Here is a 17283-nt window from a genome sequence, read left to right as displayed (position 1 = left end):
AATATTCCAACACAATCTGCACTTTCTAAACAGAGGCCCAGATTCAAGAAGCAATTGCGCCCGTGTAACCATAAGTTACACGGCGCAATTGCTTACTTGCTCCGGTGTAACGAGTGCTCCCGATTTAGAAACCTCGTTACACCGACTGCAGCCTAAAATCTGCGAGGCATAAGGCTGTTATGCCTCGCAGATTTTAGGCTGCATTCTTGCGTGGGCCGCTCCCATTGTGTATCAGCGTGTAGTATGCAAATTGCATACTACCAACTGATTCACAAACGTGCGCAGGCCCCGCGCAAGCCAGGTACGGAGTTTCCGTACGGCAACTTTAGCGCAAGGCTGCCCCTTCTAATAGTAGGGGCAGCCAATGCTAAAGTATAGCCGCCGCTCCCGCGACGTGAAATTTGAATTTCACGTCGTTTGCGTAAGTGATTCGTGAATGGCGCTGGACGCCATTCACGTTCACTTTGAAGCAAATGACGTCCTTGCGACGTCATTTGCCGCAATGCACGTCGGGAAAGTTTCCCGACGGAGCATGCGCTGTACGCTCGGCGCGGGAGCGCGCCTAATTTAAATGATTCCCATGTGGCTCCCATGTTTGGGAGCCACATGGCACGACCGCGCAATTGTCAGTTAAAGTGACGCAGTGCCGAATCGCAAAAAGCTGCAAGGTCCTTAACCTGCATGATGGTCCAGGTCTTAAGTGGTTAAAACTCTTATTTTCCCAACTTCTAAGGCATACGTTTGTAAAATTAAAACTTTTATTCGAAGAAAAACCCATCCGGTGTTGATGGCTTTTACATAAAACCTTGACAGTGCAGACATCCATTCAAGACCTAAAAGTTCATAAAAATAACTAAACGCCAGTGTTGAAGGTCTTTACTAGAAGCTCCGTCATTGTGATGGTCAAGGTTCAGAATCTCTTCTTCGAAGGGTCACAGTGGATAACAGAGGTACAGAGGAGGTCATGCCTATTGGGTTTGGTGGTTCCACCACATCATTTCCCAAGTTCTCCTTGATTGGACAGAACCTCCGCCCGGCCTCTCAATGTCAATCGCGCCATGGAACAAAATGAGGTCTCTAGGCAGTCATTGTTATAAGGTCATGTGCTTCTCCGGGGCCTGCTTGTGTGCCAAGTACAGGAAGAGGATGCTGGACAAGGCGCTGACCAAGAAGATGACGTCAAACCAACGGTGGTAGAAGTTAAACTGAAGCTCCCCCAAGACCTCTGTGATGATGGTGCGATATTCCAAAGGCATACTCATCCGGATGAGGAGTACCGAGGACACAAAGTACATGCCCTGCAACAACAAAAGGAGATAAGTTACTTGTGTTGGGTGCCAACATAAAGCCAGATTCTGAAAGGACTTACGACGGCGCAGCGCCATGTACTCCGTCGTAAGTCCTAATCCGAGCCGACGTATCTATGCGCCTGATTCTTAGAATCAGTTACGCATAGATATCCAATAGATCCGACAGGCGTAAGTCTCTTAGGCCGTCGGATCTTAACTGCATATTTTTGCTGACCGCTAGGTGGCGCTTCCGTCGAATTCCGCGTCGAGTATGCAAATTAGCAAGTTACGCGAATTCTCGAACGTACGCGCGGCCGACGCAGTAAAGATACGCCGTTTACGTTAGGCTTTTCCCGGCGTAATGTTGCCCCTGCTATATGAGGCATAAGTGCGGCGTAGCAATGTTAAGTATGGCCGTCGTTTCCCGCGTTGAAATTTGAAAAAGTTACGTCGTTTGCGTAAGTCGTCCGTGAATGGGGCTGGACGTCATTTACGTTCACGTCGAAACCGATGACGTCCTTGCGGCGTACTTTGGAGCAATGCACACTGGGAAATTCTACGGACTGCGCAAAAACGTCAATCATGTCGGGTCACAGTAGTTTTACATAAAACACGCCCCCCCTGATCCAAATTTGAATTAGGCGGGCTTACGCCGGCCGATTTACGCTACGCCTCCACAACTTACGGAGCAAGTGCTTTGAGAATACAGCACTTGCCCGTCTAAGTTGCGGAGGCGTAACGTAAAGCGGATACGTTACGCCCGCACAAAATTACGCCGATCTACGAGAATCTGGCCCATACTGTACATTGCTGGTGTTTATGGTGCCTTTTATTATGTAGGCCAAGAGCCTGTAAACTAGGGCCTGTGGGCCACATCCAGCCCACTAAAAAAATTGGATCTGGCCTACAGCTAGGGTCAGTGGTGTATCCTCAGTGAATGGCGATTCAGGTCAGCAGAGGGCGCTTATGGTCTCTGCTTATTGCCCCGTCTCCGCCCTCCTCCATCCTCCCACCCTGCAGTCTCCAACACAGCTTCCTGCCAGCACCTTAGTAACCAAATGACATACCTTATTTATCGGCGTATAACACGCGCCAGCATATAACATGCACCCCACGTTTAGGGGGGAAGTGTAAAGGAAAAAAACTTATATTTAAAATGCCCATCAATGCAGCCTTATCCGTGTCTCCATATGCAACCTTGCCTTCACTAAAATTGCAGCAGGATGGGTTTTTAAATTTTAGAGCCGCCGAGATACACAAATTCGGATGTCCCGTGTATTCGGCTCTTCTCGGCTTGTCTCGCAGTCCCGCCCCTTGGCCCGGCTCCTTTGATGGACACAACACCAGTCCAATGGCGGGACGTAAAGGCTAGGAGGCGGGACTGGGCGTGACTGCGAGCGGAGCCTAGCATGGCCGAGTACACAGTACACTCAGCTCGGTCTATTTCGGCGGCGCTCGCTCATCTTCCCCTCAGAGACAGCGGGGATCGGCGTGTAACACGCACCCACGACTTTCCCCTGATTTTAAGGAGAAAACCGTGCTTGGTATACGCCGACATATGGTACTTGCCCCAGCACTTACGGTAGAACAGACCTTACTCTGTCCAGATCTGCTCTGCCTGCCAGCTCTCCCATTGCTGCTGTAGCATGCTGTAAGTCTTACAGTGGTAAGGGGGACTCTGAGACTCTGATGGGGACCCTGACCTTAGGGGGGATTCTGATAGGGACCCTGATGTGTGGGGGGGGGGGGGAATTCTGATAATTTCCCTGATGTAAGGGGGGATTATAGAGGTGACCCTGATGTAAGGGGGGGGATTCTGATGGGGATCCCAATGTTTTCTGATGGTTCCCCTGATGTAAGGGGGGATTATAGAGGTGACCCTGATGTAAGGGAGGGATTCTGATGGGGATCCCAATGTTTTCTGATAGGGACCCTGATGAGGGGGGGGGGGGGGGTTCTGATGGTTCCCCTGATGTAAGGGGGGATTATAGAGGTGACCCTGATGTAAGGAAGGGATTCTGATGATGATCCCATTGTTTTCTGATAGGGACCCTGATGTGGGGGGGGGGGGGGATTCTGATGGTTCCCCTGATGAAGGGGGGATTGTAGAGGTGACCCTGATGTAATGGGGGGCGGGATTCTGATGGGGATCCCAATGTTTTCTGATAGGGATCCTGATGTGGGGGAGGGGGGTTCTGATGGTTCCCCTGATGTAAGGGGGGATTATAGAGGTGACCCTGATGTAAGGGGGGGATTCTGATGGGGATCCCAATGTTTTCTGATAGGGATCCTGATGAGGGGGGGGGGTGGGAATTCTGATGGTTCTCCTGATGTAAAGGGGGATTATAGAGGTGACCCTGATGTAAGGGGGGATTCTGATGGTTCCCATGATGTAAAGGGGGATTATAGAGGTGACCCTGATGTAAGGAAGGGATTCTGATGGTGATCCCAATGTTTTCTGATAGGGACCCTGATGTGGGGGGGGGGGGGATTCTGATGGTTCCCCTGATGAAGGGGGGATTGTAGAGGTGACCCTGATGTAAGGAAGGGATTCTGATGGTGATCCCATTGTTTTCTGATAGGGACCCTGATGTGGGGGGGGGGGGGATTCTGATGGTTCCCCTGATGTAAGGGGGGATTATAGTGGTGACCCTGATGTAAGGAAGGGATTCAGATGGGGATCCCAATGTTTTCTGATAGGGACTCTGATGTGGGGGGGGGGGGGGATTCTGACGATTTCCCTGATGTAAGGGGGATTATAGAGGTGACCCTGATGTAAGGGGGGGGGGATTCTGATGGGGATCCCAATGTTTTCTGATAGGGACCCTGATGTGGGGGGGGGGGGGAATTCTGATGGTTCCCCTGATGTAAGGGGGGATTATAGAGGTGACCCTGATGTAAGGGGGGATTCTGATGGGGATCCCAAAGTTTTCTGATAGGTTGGGGGTCCCAATGTAAATGGGACTCTGATGGGGACCCTGATGTAGGGGAACCCTGATGCATGGGGGCTCTGATGTAAGAATGACTCTGATGAGCACCCTAATTTGGGGGATGGGGACCCTGATGTAGAACCGAAATCCACAAAGACAGTACCTAACTTTTCATATTTATTTGGGATAATTAAATTCTACACATAGTAAAGCCTTAAAAGTTATTCTCTATGCAATGCAGGTAGACCATGGCTGATGGGAGGGGCTGGCAGAGGCTGTACATAGCACCCTGCCTCAGTACTCCTCAGCCAGTATGCAAGCAGTGGGCTGGCTCTAGAGAGGAGTTAGGCAAATGCCTCAATGGGACAGTGATCTACTGCTCCCTGTCATCGGGAGCAGTGATCACTGTCGTGTCACTGGTAGCCCATCCCCCCACAGTTAGAATCACTCCCTAGGACACACTTAACCCCTTGCTCGCCGCCTAGTGGTTAACCTCTTCCCTGCCAGGGCCATTTACACAGTAATCAGTGCATTTTTATAGCACTGATTGCTGTATAAAATTACAATGGTCCCAAAATAGCATCAAAAGTGTCCGATGTGTGCGCCACAACAGCGCAGTCACGATGAAAATCGCTGTTCGCCGCCATTAATAGTAAAAAAAAATTATAATAAAAATGCCATAAAACTATCTCCTATTTTGTAGACCAATCAACATAGGCTTATTGCGATTTTTTTTTTTACTGAAAATATGTAGAAGAATACGTATCGGCCTAAACTGAGAATTTTTTTTTTTTTTTTAGATCATTTCTGTGGATATTTATTATAGCAACAAGTAAAACATTCTGGGGTAGATTCAGGAAAGAATTACGCCGGCGTATCTATAGATACGCCGCGTAATTCCAAAGCTGCGCCGGTGTATCTAGCTTTCTGTATTCAGAAAGCTAGATACGACGACATTAGCCTAAGATACGACTGGCATAAGTCTCTTAAACTGTCGTATCTTAGGGTGCATTCTTACGCTGGCTGCTAGGGGCGCTTCCGTTGTTGTCGGTGTAGATTATGCAAATGAACTAGATACGCTGATTCACAAACGTACGTACGCCCGGCGCAATTTATTTATGTTGTTTACGTTAGGCTTTTTCAGCGTAAGGTTGTTCCTGCTATTAGGAGGCGCACGCAATGTTAAGTATGGACGTCGTTCCCGCGTCGAAATTTGAATTTTTTACGTCGTTTGCGTAAGTCGTTCGCGAATAGGGCTGGACGTAATTTACGTTCACGTCGAAACCAATACGTCGTTGCGACGTCATTTAGCGCAATGCACGTGGGAAAATTTTAGGGACGGCGCATGCGCAGTACGTTCGGCGCGGAAACATGCCTAATTTAAATGATCCACGCCCCCTACCCGGATCATTTCAATTAGACGGGCTTGCGCCGGGGGATTTACGCTACGCCGCCGCAACTTTACAGGCAAGTGCTTTGTGAATCAAGCACTTGCCCGTAAAACTTGCGGCGGCGTAACGTAAATGTCATACGTTACGCCGCCGCAGATTTGCCCGGTTCTACGTGAATCTGGGCCATCGTTTTTTTTTCAAAATTGTTGCTTTTTGTTGCTTATAGCGCAAAAAAAAAAAAAAACGTAGAGGTGATCAAATGCCACCAAAAGAAAGCTCTATTTGTGGGGGTTTTTTACGCGACGAATATGCAAATTCCGATTTCCGCCGATTCAGAAACGAACGCCCGCCGCTTTTTTTTTACGTCGTTTGAGTTCGGCTTTTCCCGGCGTATACTTACCCCTGCTATATGCGGCGTATCCAATGTTAAGTATGGCCGTCGTTCCCGCGCCGAGTTTTGAATTTTTACGTCGTTTGCGTAAGTCGGTCGCGAATACGGATGGACGTAATTTACGTTCACGCCGAAAACAATGACGTTCTAGCGACGAGCATTTGGAGCATGCGCACTGGGAAAAATCGTGGCAGGCGCAGTACGATCGGCGCGGGGACGCGCCTGATTTAAATAATACACTCCCCCTAGCCGTGGAATTTGAATTCCGCCGGGGGAGTTACGATCCGCCGACGCAAATTTCGAGGTAAGTGCTTTCTGAATACTGCACTTGCCTCAAAAAATTGCGCTAGATCCGCTGATCTATCTGAATCTAGCCCCAGATCTCGGACTCCGCACCAAGACGGATTCAATGGCCCGATGTGCGGCATTTTGTAGTCTGCAGCCTACAAGAACATCACAACAACAAGATAACTGCAGGATGCATCTGCTGAGAACGGGGAATTCCAGGTCTCAGGGTACATAGTGCTGACCCAGTGGGACGGGAGAGTCGCAATCAAAGTCAATCATTAACAGGAACTGTGCTGATTATCAAGGCAAAGTGCAGCGCATATCTACGGAGCAGAGAGCTGGAATATTATCACATGACAGAAGAGTGCGGAACATCACAACATCATCATAATCAAGTGGCCAAACTGACATGCACTATATTACCAAAAGTATTGGGACGCCTGCCTTTACACGCACATGAACTTTAATGGCATCCCAGTCTTAGGGCCAGATTCTCGTAGAATAGCGTATCTTTGTTCCGGCGTAGCGTATCCTATTTACGCTACGCCTCCGCAACTTAGGCTCCATTCACACCTAGGCGTTTTGTCGCCTGTAGCGCGACGATATTGCAGCCTGAAATACGCTGGAGGGGTGATTTAACATTGTCGGCTATGAAGATGGTTCACATCTCAACGCCGAACGCCGTACGCCTGAAGCTCAAAACAAGTCCCGGACCCTTTTTTTCAGGCGGCTTTCGGCGTTCGGCACAGCCGACAATGTTAATCACCCCTCGGCTTAAAAAACGCCGCGTTTTGTCGCGGCAAATCGCGGGACAAAATGCCGCAATTTGTCGCGGCAAATCGCGGTAAAATATGCCGCGTTCAGGTGTGAATGCAGCCTAAGTTGCGGCGGCGTAGCGTAAATAGGCCGGCGTAAGCCCGCCTAATTCAAATGTGGAACAGGGGGGCGTGTTTTATGTAAATGTTATGTGACCCGACGTGATTGACGTTTTTCACGAACGGCGCATTCGCCATCCGTGGAATATCCCAGTGTGCATTGCTCCAAAGTACGCCGCAAGGACGCATTGGTTTCGACGTGGACGTAAATGACGTCCAGCCCCATTCACGGACGACTTGCGCAAACGACGGAAAATATAAAAAATTTGATGCGGGAACGATGTCCATACTTAACATTGGTACGCCGCATGTACGCCACCATATAGCAGGGGTAACTTTACGCCGGGAAAAGCCTAACGTAAACGGCGTATCTGTACTGCGACGGCCGGGCGTACGTTCGTGAATTGGCGTATCTAGCTGATTTACATATTTCTAGGCGTAAATCAGCGTACACGCCCCTAGCGGCCAGCGTAAGTATGCAGTTACGATCCGACGGCATAAGAGACTTACACCGGTCGGATCTAATAGAATATAGAAATAATAGAAATCTATGCGTAACTGATTCTATGAATCAGGCGCATAGATACGACCGGCCGGACTCAGAGATACGACGGCGTATTTGGAGATACACCGTCGTATCTCCTTTGAGAATCTGGGCCTTAGTCCGTAGGGTACAATATTGAGTTGGCCCCGCCCTTTGCAGCTATAACAGCTTTAACTCTTCTGGGAAGGCCGTCCACAAGGGAGTGTGTCTATGGGAGAGGTCTCAAACTGGTGGCCCTCCAGCTGTTGTGAAGCATCATGCCTCTGCCTGTGGGAGTCACACTTGTAACTGTCAGCCTTGCAATGCCTCATGGGACTTGTAGTTTCGCAACAGCTGGAGAGCCGCCAGTTTGAGACCCCTGGTCTATGGGAATGATTGACCATTCTTCCAGAGGCGCATTTGTGAGGTCAGGCACTGATGTGGACGTGAAGGTCCGGCTCACAGTCTCCGCTCTGATTCATCCCAAAGGTGTTCTATTGGATTGAGGTCAGGAATCTGTGCAGGCCAATCAAGTTCATACACCCCAAACTCGCCCATCCATCTCTTTATCGCCTTGCTTTGTGCACTGGTCCAAATCATTAAGTGGAGGGGTATTATGGTGTGGGGGGTTGTTTTTCAGGGGTTCGGGTTTGGCCCCTTAGTTCCAGTGAAGGGAACTCTTAAGGCGTCAGCATACCAAGACATTTTGGACAATTTCATGCTCCCAACTTTGTGGGAACAGTTTGGGGACGGCCCCTTCCTGTTCCAACATGACTGCACACCAGTGCACAAAGCAAGGTCCATAAAGACATGGATGAGCGAGTTTGGAGGTGGAGAAACCTGCACAGAGTCCTGACCTCAACCCGAGAGAACACCTTTGAAATGAATTAGAGCGGAGACTGCGAACCAGGCCTTCTCGTCCACATCAGTGCCTGACTTCACAAATGCGTTGCTGGAAGAAACGTCAAACATTCCCATAGACACACTCCTAAACCTTGTGGACGGCCTTCCCAGAAGAGTTGAAGCTGTTATATCTGTAAAGGGTGGGCCAACTCAATATTGAACCCTACGGACTAAGACTGGGATGCCATTAAAGTTCATGTGCGGGTAAAGGCAGGCGTCCCAATACTTTTGACAATATAGTGTGTGTCTGTCCCATTCTCTAAAGTCACTCTGCAACGGTAATACATCCACCCCACCACTAGAGGGAGCCTCCTGAAGGCATTTTACTCAGGCCTGGATCCCAGGGGGTGACGGGGTGCTGCTCCCCCCACAGTTCTCTGGGAGTGCGTCCACTGATCCATGTATGATGGGGTCAACTGAAGTATGGGGGAATTCCGATGAGGACAATTGATGTAGGGAAGCACTGTGATGGGGTCAAATGATGTAAGGGGGCACTCTGATGAGGCCAATTGATCAAGGGGGTGCTCTGATGGGAACAATTGATGTAAGGGGGCACTCTGATGGGGACAATTGATGTAGGGGGGCACTCTGATGGGGACAATTGATGTAGGGGGCACTCTGATGGGGACAATTGATGTAAGGGGGCACTCTGATGAGAACAATTGATGTAAGGGGGCACTCTGATGGGGACAATTGATGTAAGGGGGCACTCTGATGGGGACAATTGATGTAAGGGGGCACTCTGATGGGGACAATTGATGTAAGGGGGCACTCTGATGAGAACAATTGATGTAAGGGGGCACTCTGATGGGGACAATTGATGTAAGGGGGCACTGTGATGGGGACATGGAATAGCACTTCCCTGCACCTGTGTGACAGACTGTCAGTGAGTGTCACACTGCGGGGACACTATTTATTAAACATGTAGTGCCACCATATGGCCAGCAGATGGCGCACACTCAGACCACTCACCATAATCTGAGCCAGAAGCAGGACGATGACATTGGAGGACTTGCTGCTGGAGATGGCATAGAAGAACTGCAAAGGAAACAGAGAGTTGTGGTCATGAAGGTGCAGAGGGATGGGGACAGCCGGCATCTTCTGGGGAACAAGCAGACGCCTCCAATCCCAGAGATCACCGCGCTTATTTCATACCTGTAACATATTTGTTAAGCTTTCATCATTGTATTGTAAGATAGATACAGTATGTCACAAAAGTAAGTACACCCCTCACATTTCTGTAAATATTTTCTTCTATCTATTCATGTGACAACACTGAAGAGATGACACTTGGCTACAATGTTGTGTAGCGAGTGTACAGCTTGTATAACATTGTAAATTTGCTGTCCCCTCAAAATAACTCAACACACATTAATGTCTAAACCATAGGCAACAAAAGTGAGTACACCCCTAAGTGAAAATGTCCAAATTGGGCCCAAAGTGTCAATATTTTGTGTGGCCGCCATTATTTTCCAACCCTCTTGGGCATGGAGGTCACCAGAGCTTCACAGGTTGCCACTGGAGTCCTCTTCCCCTCCTCCATGATGACATCACAGAGCTGGTGGATGTTGGAGACCTTGCGCTCCTCCCCCTTCTGTTTGATGATGTCCCACAGATGATCAATAGGGTTTAGGTCTGGAGACATGGTTGGCCAGTCCATCACCTTCACCCTCAGCTTCTTTAGCAAGGCAGTGTTCATCTTGGAGGTGTGTTTGGGGTACAAAAATGTTAGGGGTGTACTCACTTCTGTGAGATATTTTATTAATATATATACCGTATTTATTGCGTATAACACGAACCCTAATTTTAAGAGGGAAGTTTCAGGGAAAAAACTTTTTGGGCCCTCTGCACAGCACACGGGGAACCCCTTCACAGCACATGAAAACCCCTGAACAGCACACGGAACCCCTTCACAGCACACGGAACCCCTTCACAGCACATGAAACCCCTGCACAGCACACGGAACCCCTTCACAGCACATGAAACCCCTGCACAGCACACGGAACCCCTTCACAGCACAAGGAACCCCTTCACAGCACACGGAACCCCTTCACAGCACACGGAACCCCTTCACAGCACATGGAACCCCTGCACAGCACACGGAACCCCTGCACAGCACACGGAACCCCTTCACAGCACAAGGAACCCCTTCACAGCACACGGAACCCCTTCACAGCACATGGAACCCCTGCACAGCACACGGGGAACCCCTTCACAGCACACGGGGAACCCCTTCACAGCACATGAAAACCCCTGAACAGCACATGAAAACCCCTGAACAGCACACGGAACCCCTTCACAGCACACGGAACCCCTGCACAGCACACGGAACCCCTTCACAGCACAAGGAACCCCTTCACAGCACAAGGAACCCCTTCACAGCACACGGAACCCCTTCACAGCACATGGAACCCCTGCACAGCACACGGAACCCCTTCACAGCACAAGGAACCCCTTCACAGCACACGGAACCCCTGCACAGCACATGGAACCCCTGCACAGCACACGGAACCCCTTCACAGCACAAGGAACCCCTTCACAGCACACGGAACCCCTTCACAGCACACGGAACCCCTTCACAGCACATGGAACCCCTGCACAGCACACGGAACCCCTGCACAGCACACGGAACCCCTTCACAGCACAAGGAACCCCTTCACAGCACACGGAACCCCTTCACAGCACATGGAACCCCTGCACAGCACACGGGGAACCCCTTCACAGCACACGGGGAACCCCTTCACAGCACATGAAAACCCCTGAACAGCACATGAAAACCCCTGAACAGCACACGGAACCCCTTCACAGCACACGGAACCCCTGCACAGCACACGGAACCCCTTCACAGCACAAGGAACCCCTTCACAGCACAAGGAACCCCTTCACAGCACACGGAACCCCTTCACAGCACATGGAACCCCTGCACAGCACACGGAACCCCTTCACAGCACAAGGAACCCCTTCACAGCACATGAAACCCCTGCACAGCACACGGAACCCCTTCACAGCACAAGGAACCCCTTCACAGCACAAGGAACCCCTTCACAGCACACGGAACCCCTTCACAGCACATGGAACCCCTGCACAGCACACGGAACCCCTTCACAGCACAAGGAACCCCTTCACAGCACACGGAACCCCTTCACAGCACATGGAACCCCTGCACAGCACACGGAACCCCTTCACAGCACAAGGAACCCCTTCACAGCACACGGAACCCCTTCACAGCACATGGAACCCCTGCACAGCACACGGAACCCCTTCACAGCACAAGGAACCCCTTCACAGCACACGGAACCCCTTCACAGCACATGGAACCCCTTTACAGCACATGGAACCCCTTCACAGCACACGGAACCCCTTCATAGCACATGGAACCCCTGCACAGCACACAGAACCCCTTCACAGCACACGGAACCCCTTCACAGCACAAGGAACCCCTTCACAGCACATGGAACCCCTGCACAGCACACGGAACCCCTTCACAGCACATGAAAACCCCTTCACAGCACACGGAACCCCTTCACAGACACGGAACCCCTTCACAGCACAAGGAACCCCTTCACAGCACATGAAAACCCCTGCACAGCACACGGAACCCCTTCACGGCACATGAAAACCCCTTCACAGCACATGGAACCCCTGCACAGCACACGGAACCCCTTCACAGCACATGAAAACCCCTTCACAGCACACGGAACCCCTTCACAGACACAGAACCCCTTCACAGCACACGGAACCCCTTCACAGCACAAGGAACCCCTTCACAGCACATGGAACCCCTGCACAGCACACGGAACCCCTTCACAGCACATGAAAACCCCTTCACAGCACACGGAACCCCTTCACAGACACGGAACCCCTTCACAGCACAAGGAACCCCTTCACAGCACATGAAAACCCCTGCACAGCACACGGAACCCCTTCACGGCACATGAAAACCCCTGCACAGCACACAGACTCCCTGCACAGCACACAGACTCCCTGCACAGCACACAGACTCCCTGCACAGCACACAGAACCCCGCCCGATCCCATCCTCTTGTGGTAAAAAAATCTGATATCGGCGTATAACACGCAGGCATGGTTTAACCTCTATCCGCAGTTTGTTGTGTAGCCACAGAGCAGTCAGTTTGCCGACGTTGACCCGTGTCCAAAGCCAAAAGCACCTACAATGGGCACGTGGGCATCAGAACTGGACCACAGAGAAATGGAAGAAGATGGCCTGGTCTGAAGAATTCAAGAATGATTTGAGTGGTGACTTGGCCCCCAAAATCCTCCAGATCTCAGTCCAATTCGAGCATCTGTGGGATGTGCTGGAAAGACTAGTCCGATCCATGGAGGTCTCAGATACCACAGCATACCCTCGGAGGTCTAGTGGGGTCTATGCCTCCGTGTGTAAGGGCTGTTTTGGCATCAAGAGGGGCACAATGGTAGGTGGGTGGTCATAAAGGTGTGGCTAATCGGTGTGTATATTATATATATATATATATATATATATATATATATATATATATATATATATATATTATATATATATATATATAGGGTTGTCCCGATACCACTTTTTTAGGACCGAGTACAAGTACCGATACTTTTTTTCAAGTACTCGCCGATATCGAAAACCGATACTTTTTTTTTAAATGTCCCCCCACAAATGCAGCCATGTCCCCCCCATATGCAGCCATGTCCCCCATATATGCAGCCATGTCCCTCATATATGCAGCCATGTCCCCCCATAGATGCAGCCATGTCCCCCACATATGCAGCCATGTCCCCCCACATATGCAGCCATGTCCCCCACATATGCAGTCATGTCCCCCACATATGCAGCCATGTCCCTCATATATGCAGCCATGTCCCCCCATAGATGCAGCCATGTCCCCCACATATGCAGCCATGTCCCCCATATATGCAGCCATGTCCCCCCATAGATGCAGCCATGTCCCCCACATATGCAGCCATGTCCCCCACATATGCAGCCATGTCCCCCACATATGCAGCCATGTCCCCCACATATATGCAGCCATGTCCCCCACATATATGCAGCCATGTCCCCCCATAGATGCAGCCATGTCCCCCCATAGATGCAGCCATGTCCCCCCATAGATGCAGCCATGTCCCCCCATAGATGCAGCCATGTCCCCACACATATGCAGCCATGTCCCCCCATAGATGCAGCCATGTCCCCCACATATGCAGCCATGTCCCCCCACATATGCAGCCATGTCCCCCACATATGCAGCCATGTCCCCCACATATATGCAGCCATGTCCCCCCATAGATGCAGCCATGTCCCCCCATAGATGCAGCCATGTCCCCACACATATGCAGCCATGTCCCCCACATATGCAGTCATGTACCCCACAGATCACCCGTCCAATCCCAAGCAAGGGGGAGTGTCTATACGCGGCGCGGCGGGGAACACTACATCTATTCAAATTAAAGCTGTAATGTTCCCCGTGCGTATTAACTATGCAGCGGCGGCGTTGCGGTATGCAGCGGCGAGCGATGCGGCGGTATTTGCGGCTGCGGCGGCGGGGGCTGAGTATCGGATCTGGCATCGGGGGCATTTGCGGGAGTACAAGTAGTCCCGCAAATGCTCAGTATCGGTCCCGATACCGATAGTGGTATCGGGACAACCCTAAAATATATATATATATATATATATATATATATATACACACACACACTTGTATATCTGTGTGTGTATTTTTTATTTGGCTAACATCATTTTTTCAGGTAGTGACAGGGTCACTTTAAAGTACCGAGCCCAATATTTATTTCCAGCTGAGGTTACATAATACTATCTCAGTGTGAGTATCTGCCTGAACAGCTGTGACAAGCGTCAGCTCGGTTACCCGGTCTATCTCAAGCCATAAATGATAATGCTGTATCTGAGAAGGGTGGCCTTGATTAGCACTTTTCCATCACTGGTAGGCGATAAAGATAACGAGGTTCACAGTTTCTCATAAACTATGACGTGTACCTGTCACTCATCTATAGGGGAGACTAAGAGGTAATTATACACAGCATTAACTCTTCATCAAGAAGTGACCTCACAATCTGAGAAATGGAAAGGATTAGAGCGCTATGGAACAAGTATGGGTCCAGTAGGCCTTTACTGAGCATGACAACAGATAAAATACAACACGTTTTGGGAGATCAGATCTCCCTTCATCAGGGTCCACAATGCTGGCAGTGATCGTGGTTGTAAACCCTTTTTTACAACCTTATGCTACAGGTAAGCCTATATTAACCACTTAACCCCCTGGACCATATTGCTGGTCAAAGACCAAAGCACTTTTTGCGATTCGGCACTGCATCGCTTTAACTGACAATTCCGCGGTCGTGCGACGTGGCTCCCAAACAAAATTGGCGTCCTTTTTTCCCCACAAATAGAGCTTTCTTTTGGTGGTATTTGATCACCTCTGCGGTTTTTAGTTTTTGCGCTATAAACAAAAATAGAGCGACAATTTTGAAAAAAATTAATATGTTTTACTTTTTGCTATAATAAATATCCCCCAAAAATATATAAAAATAAAAATAAAAATTTCCCTCAGTTTAGGCCGATACGTATTCTTCTACATATTTTTCATAAAAAAAAATCGCAATAAGCGTTTATTGATTGGTTTGAGCAAAAGTTATAGCGTTTACAAAATAGGAGGTATTTTTATGGCATTTTTATTAATATTTTTTTTTTTACTAGTAATGGCGGCGATCAGCGATTTTTTTTCGCTACTGCGACATTATGGCGGACACTTCGGACACTTTTGACACATTTTTGGGACCATTGGCATTTTTATAGCGATCAGTGCTATAAAAATGCATTGATTACTATAAAAATGCCACTGGCAGTGAAGGGGTTAACACTAGGGGGCGGGAAAGGGGTTAAGTATGTCCCTGGGTGTGTTCTAACTGTAGGCCTCTCTAGGGGAAATAACAGATCGCTGTTCATACATTGTATGAACAGAAGATCAGCATTTCTCTCCCTGACAGGACTGGGAGCTGTGTGTTTACATGCACAGCTCCCGGTCCTCGCTCTGTAACGAGCGATCGAGTGTGCCCGGCGGCGATCGCGCCTGCCAGGCACGCGCACGGGAGTCGGGGGCGCGCCCCTATTGGCTGCTGGGCGAGGTGACGTATAGCTACGTGCTCTCGCCCAGCAGAGCCGACCTGCCGCCTTAGAACTGCGGCGGCTGGTCGGCAAGCAGTTAATAAAAGGCTACAATTTGTTCAGAGTGTGGCTGTCCAGAGACAATCTTTGTTCCTGCTTTGCGAAGTGCATTGCTTGCACCTGAGTTGTCTGCAACGGAGGATATTCATCTGGGTTCCCACCTGGAGCGGCTATTCCCTTTCTCCGTGCCCTTACAGGTGGCTCTCACGTGCATGCGCAGGAGTTACGTCATCGCGGCTCCGGCCAATCACAGCGCCGGAGCCGCGAAACCCGGAAGTAACTCCAGGGAGACAAGTCGGCGGCCAAAAGGGAAAAACGAGGACCGCTGCAGGGGCTTCGATCGGAGGTAAGTAATACATAATGAGCTAGTAAGCTATGCATACTAGCTCATTATGCCTTTGTCTTGCAGGGGTTTGTTTTTTTAGGATTTTTTTTTAAAGAGGGTTTACTTTCTCTTTAAAGCTGGACAAAAATATATTTTTGAGTAAAAGCATGTGCGTCTTAGCAGCTTCGGGTCACTGTTTAGGCAGTTGGCTGCCTTGCTAAAGATTAGATCGTGAGGAGCAGCGCCCTCCTAACCCTCTTATATTGAATTGTATTGATGCTGTACTGTCTTCCTTTATATTGTGAAGCACTTCACAAACTGTTGGCGCTATATAACGCCTGTATTATAATAATAATAATAATAATAAAATACATATGCTCTTACTTACAAAGATATGTATGTCCTGTTTTATTTTTATACGAACATACTCGCCAGCACACCGCGGATCGTATAAAACGTCCAAAAGTTTAATGCAGTGAAAACATCACAAGGATTGCAACGTTTCGAGGCTGCGCAGGACCTCTTCGTAAGATGCCAGTCACTGGTGGCATCTTAAGCCTGGATGTGAAATGGAGTGGCGTCCTCACCATGGATGGATTTTTTTTTATGCTTACTTGACTTTTGAGTTATTTCAGTGGTCATTTGGCTTTATTATTATATTTGTTCAAAGTTTCTAATTTACTGCACCTGGTCTATGCAGAGGATCAGCAACCAGTAGATGGCGGCCAGATGACTGGTAGATCACCGTCTTGGTTTGCTGACCCGCCATCCCAGAGTATCAATCAGAGTGCAATGCAAAGGGGCTACTTGTAATGTTGGAGCTGTAGTAGGGAGCAAGAGATGCATAAGCCGATGCCCTCCTCTGATTGCTTGCCAGGGCCGCCATCAGGAGGGTACAGGCAGTACACCTGTAAGGGGCCCAATGGTCCACAGGGGCCCGGCCGGAACCCCCCTTTTTTATTTTTATTTTTATGTCAGCTCCCCAAGCACCCCCCCCCCCCCCTACCATGCCTGAAGCTGTAGCGGCCCTGGTGCTGGCTCCTGTCCTATGCAGAGTGATACCAATTGCACTCCACCTCTTATACCAGCTAGTGGTCTCCAGAGTGGTGCCAGCAGCAGGAAAGAGGAGATCTTCAGGGGCCATATTCTCAAACAAGTTACGCCGGTGTATCTACTGATACACCGGCGTAAA

General features: G+C 49.6%; 1 protein-coding gene across 1 annotated transcript in view; it reads right to left on the bottom strand.

The window, feature by feature from the left end:
* Positions 1-740: 740 nt before the first annotated feature.
* The window catches only part of GPR89B (G protein-coupled receptor 89B), a 136586-nt gene continuing 120043 nt past the window's right edge, over positions 741-17283 (bottom strand). The window contains exons 14-15 of the mRNA XM_040339054.1: positions 9563-9628; positions 741-1298 (exon numbers count right to left, since the gene is read on the bottom strand). Of these exons, the coding sequence (XP_040194988.1) occupies positions 1092-1298; positions 9563-9628 (273 nt within the window). The 3' untranslated portion in view covers positions 741-1091. The remainder of the gene's footprint in view (positions 1299-9562; positions 9629-17283) is intronic.

This window comes from Rana temporaria, chromosome 2 (genome assembly GCF_905171775.1).
Source record: "Rana temporaria chromosome 2, aRanTem1.1, whole genome shotgun sequence".
In the NCBI taxonomy this organism is placed as follows: Eukaryota; Metazoa; Chordata; class Amphibia; order Anura; family Ranidae; genus Rana; species Rana temporaria.
Note: the sequence above shows the minus strand (reverse complement) of the source record. Positions and strands in the feature narration are given on the sequence as shown.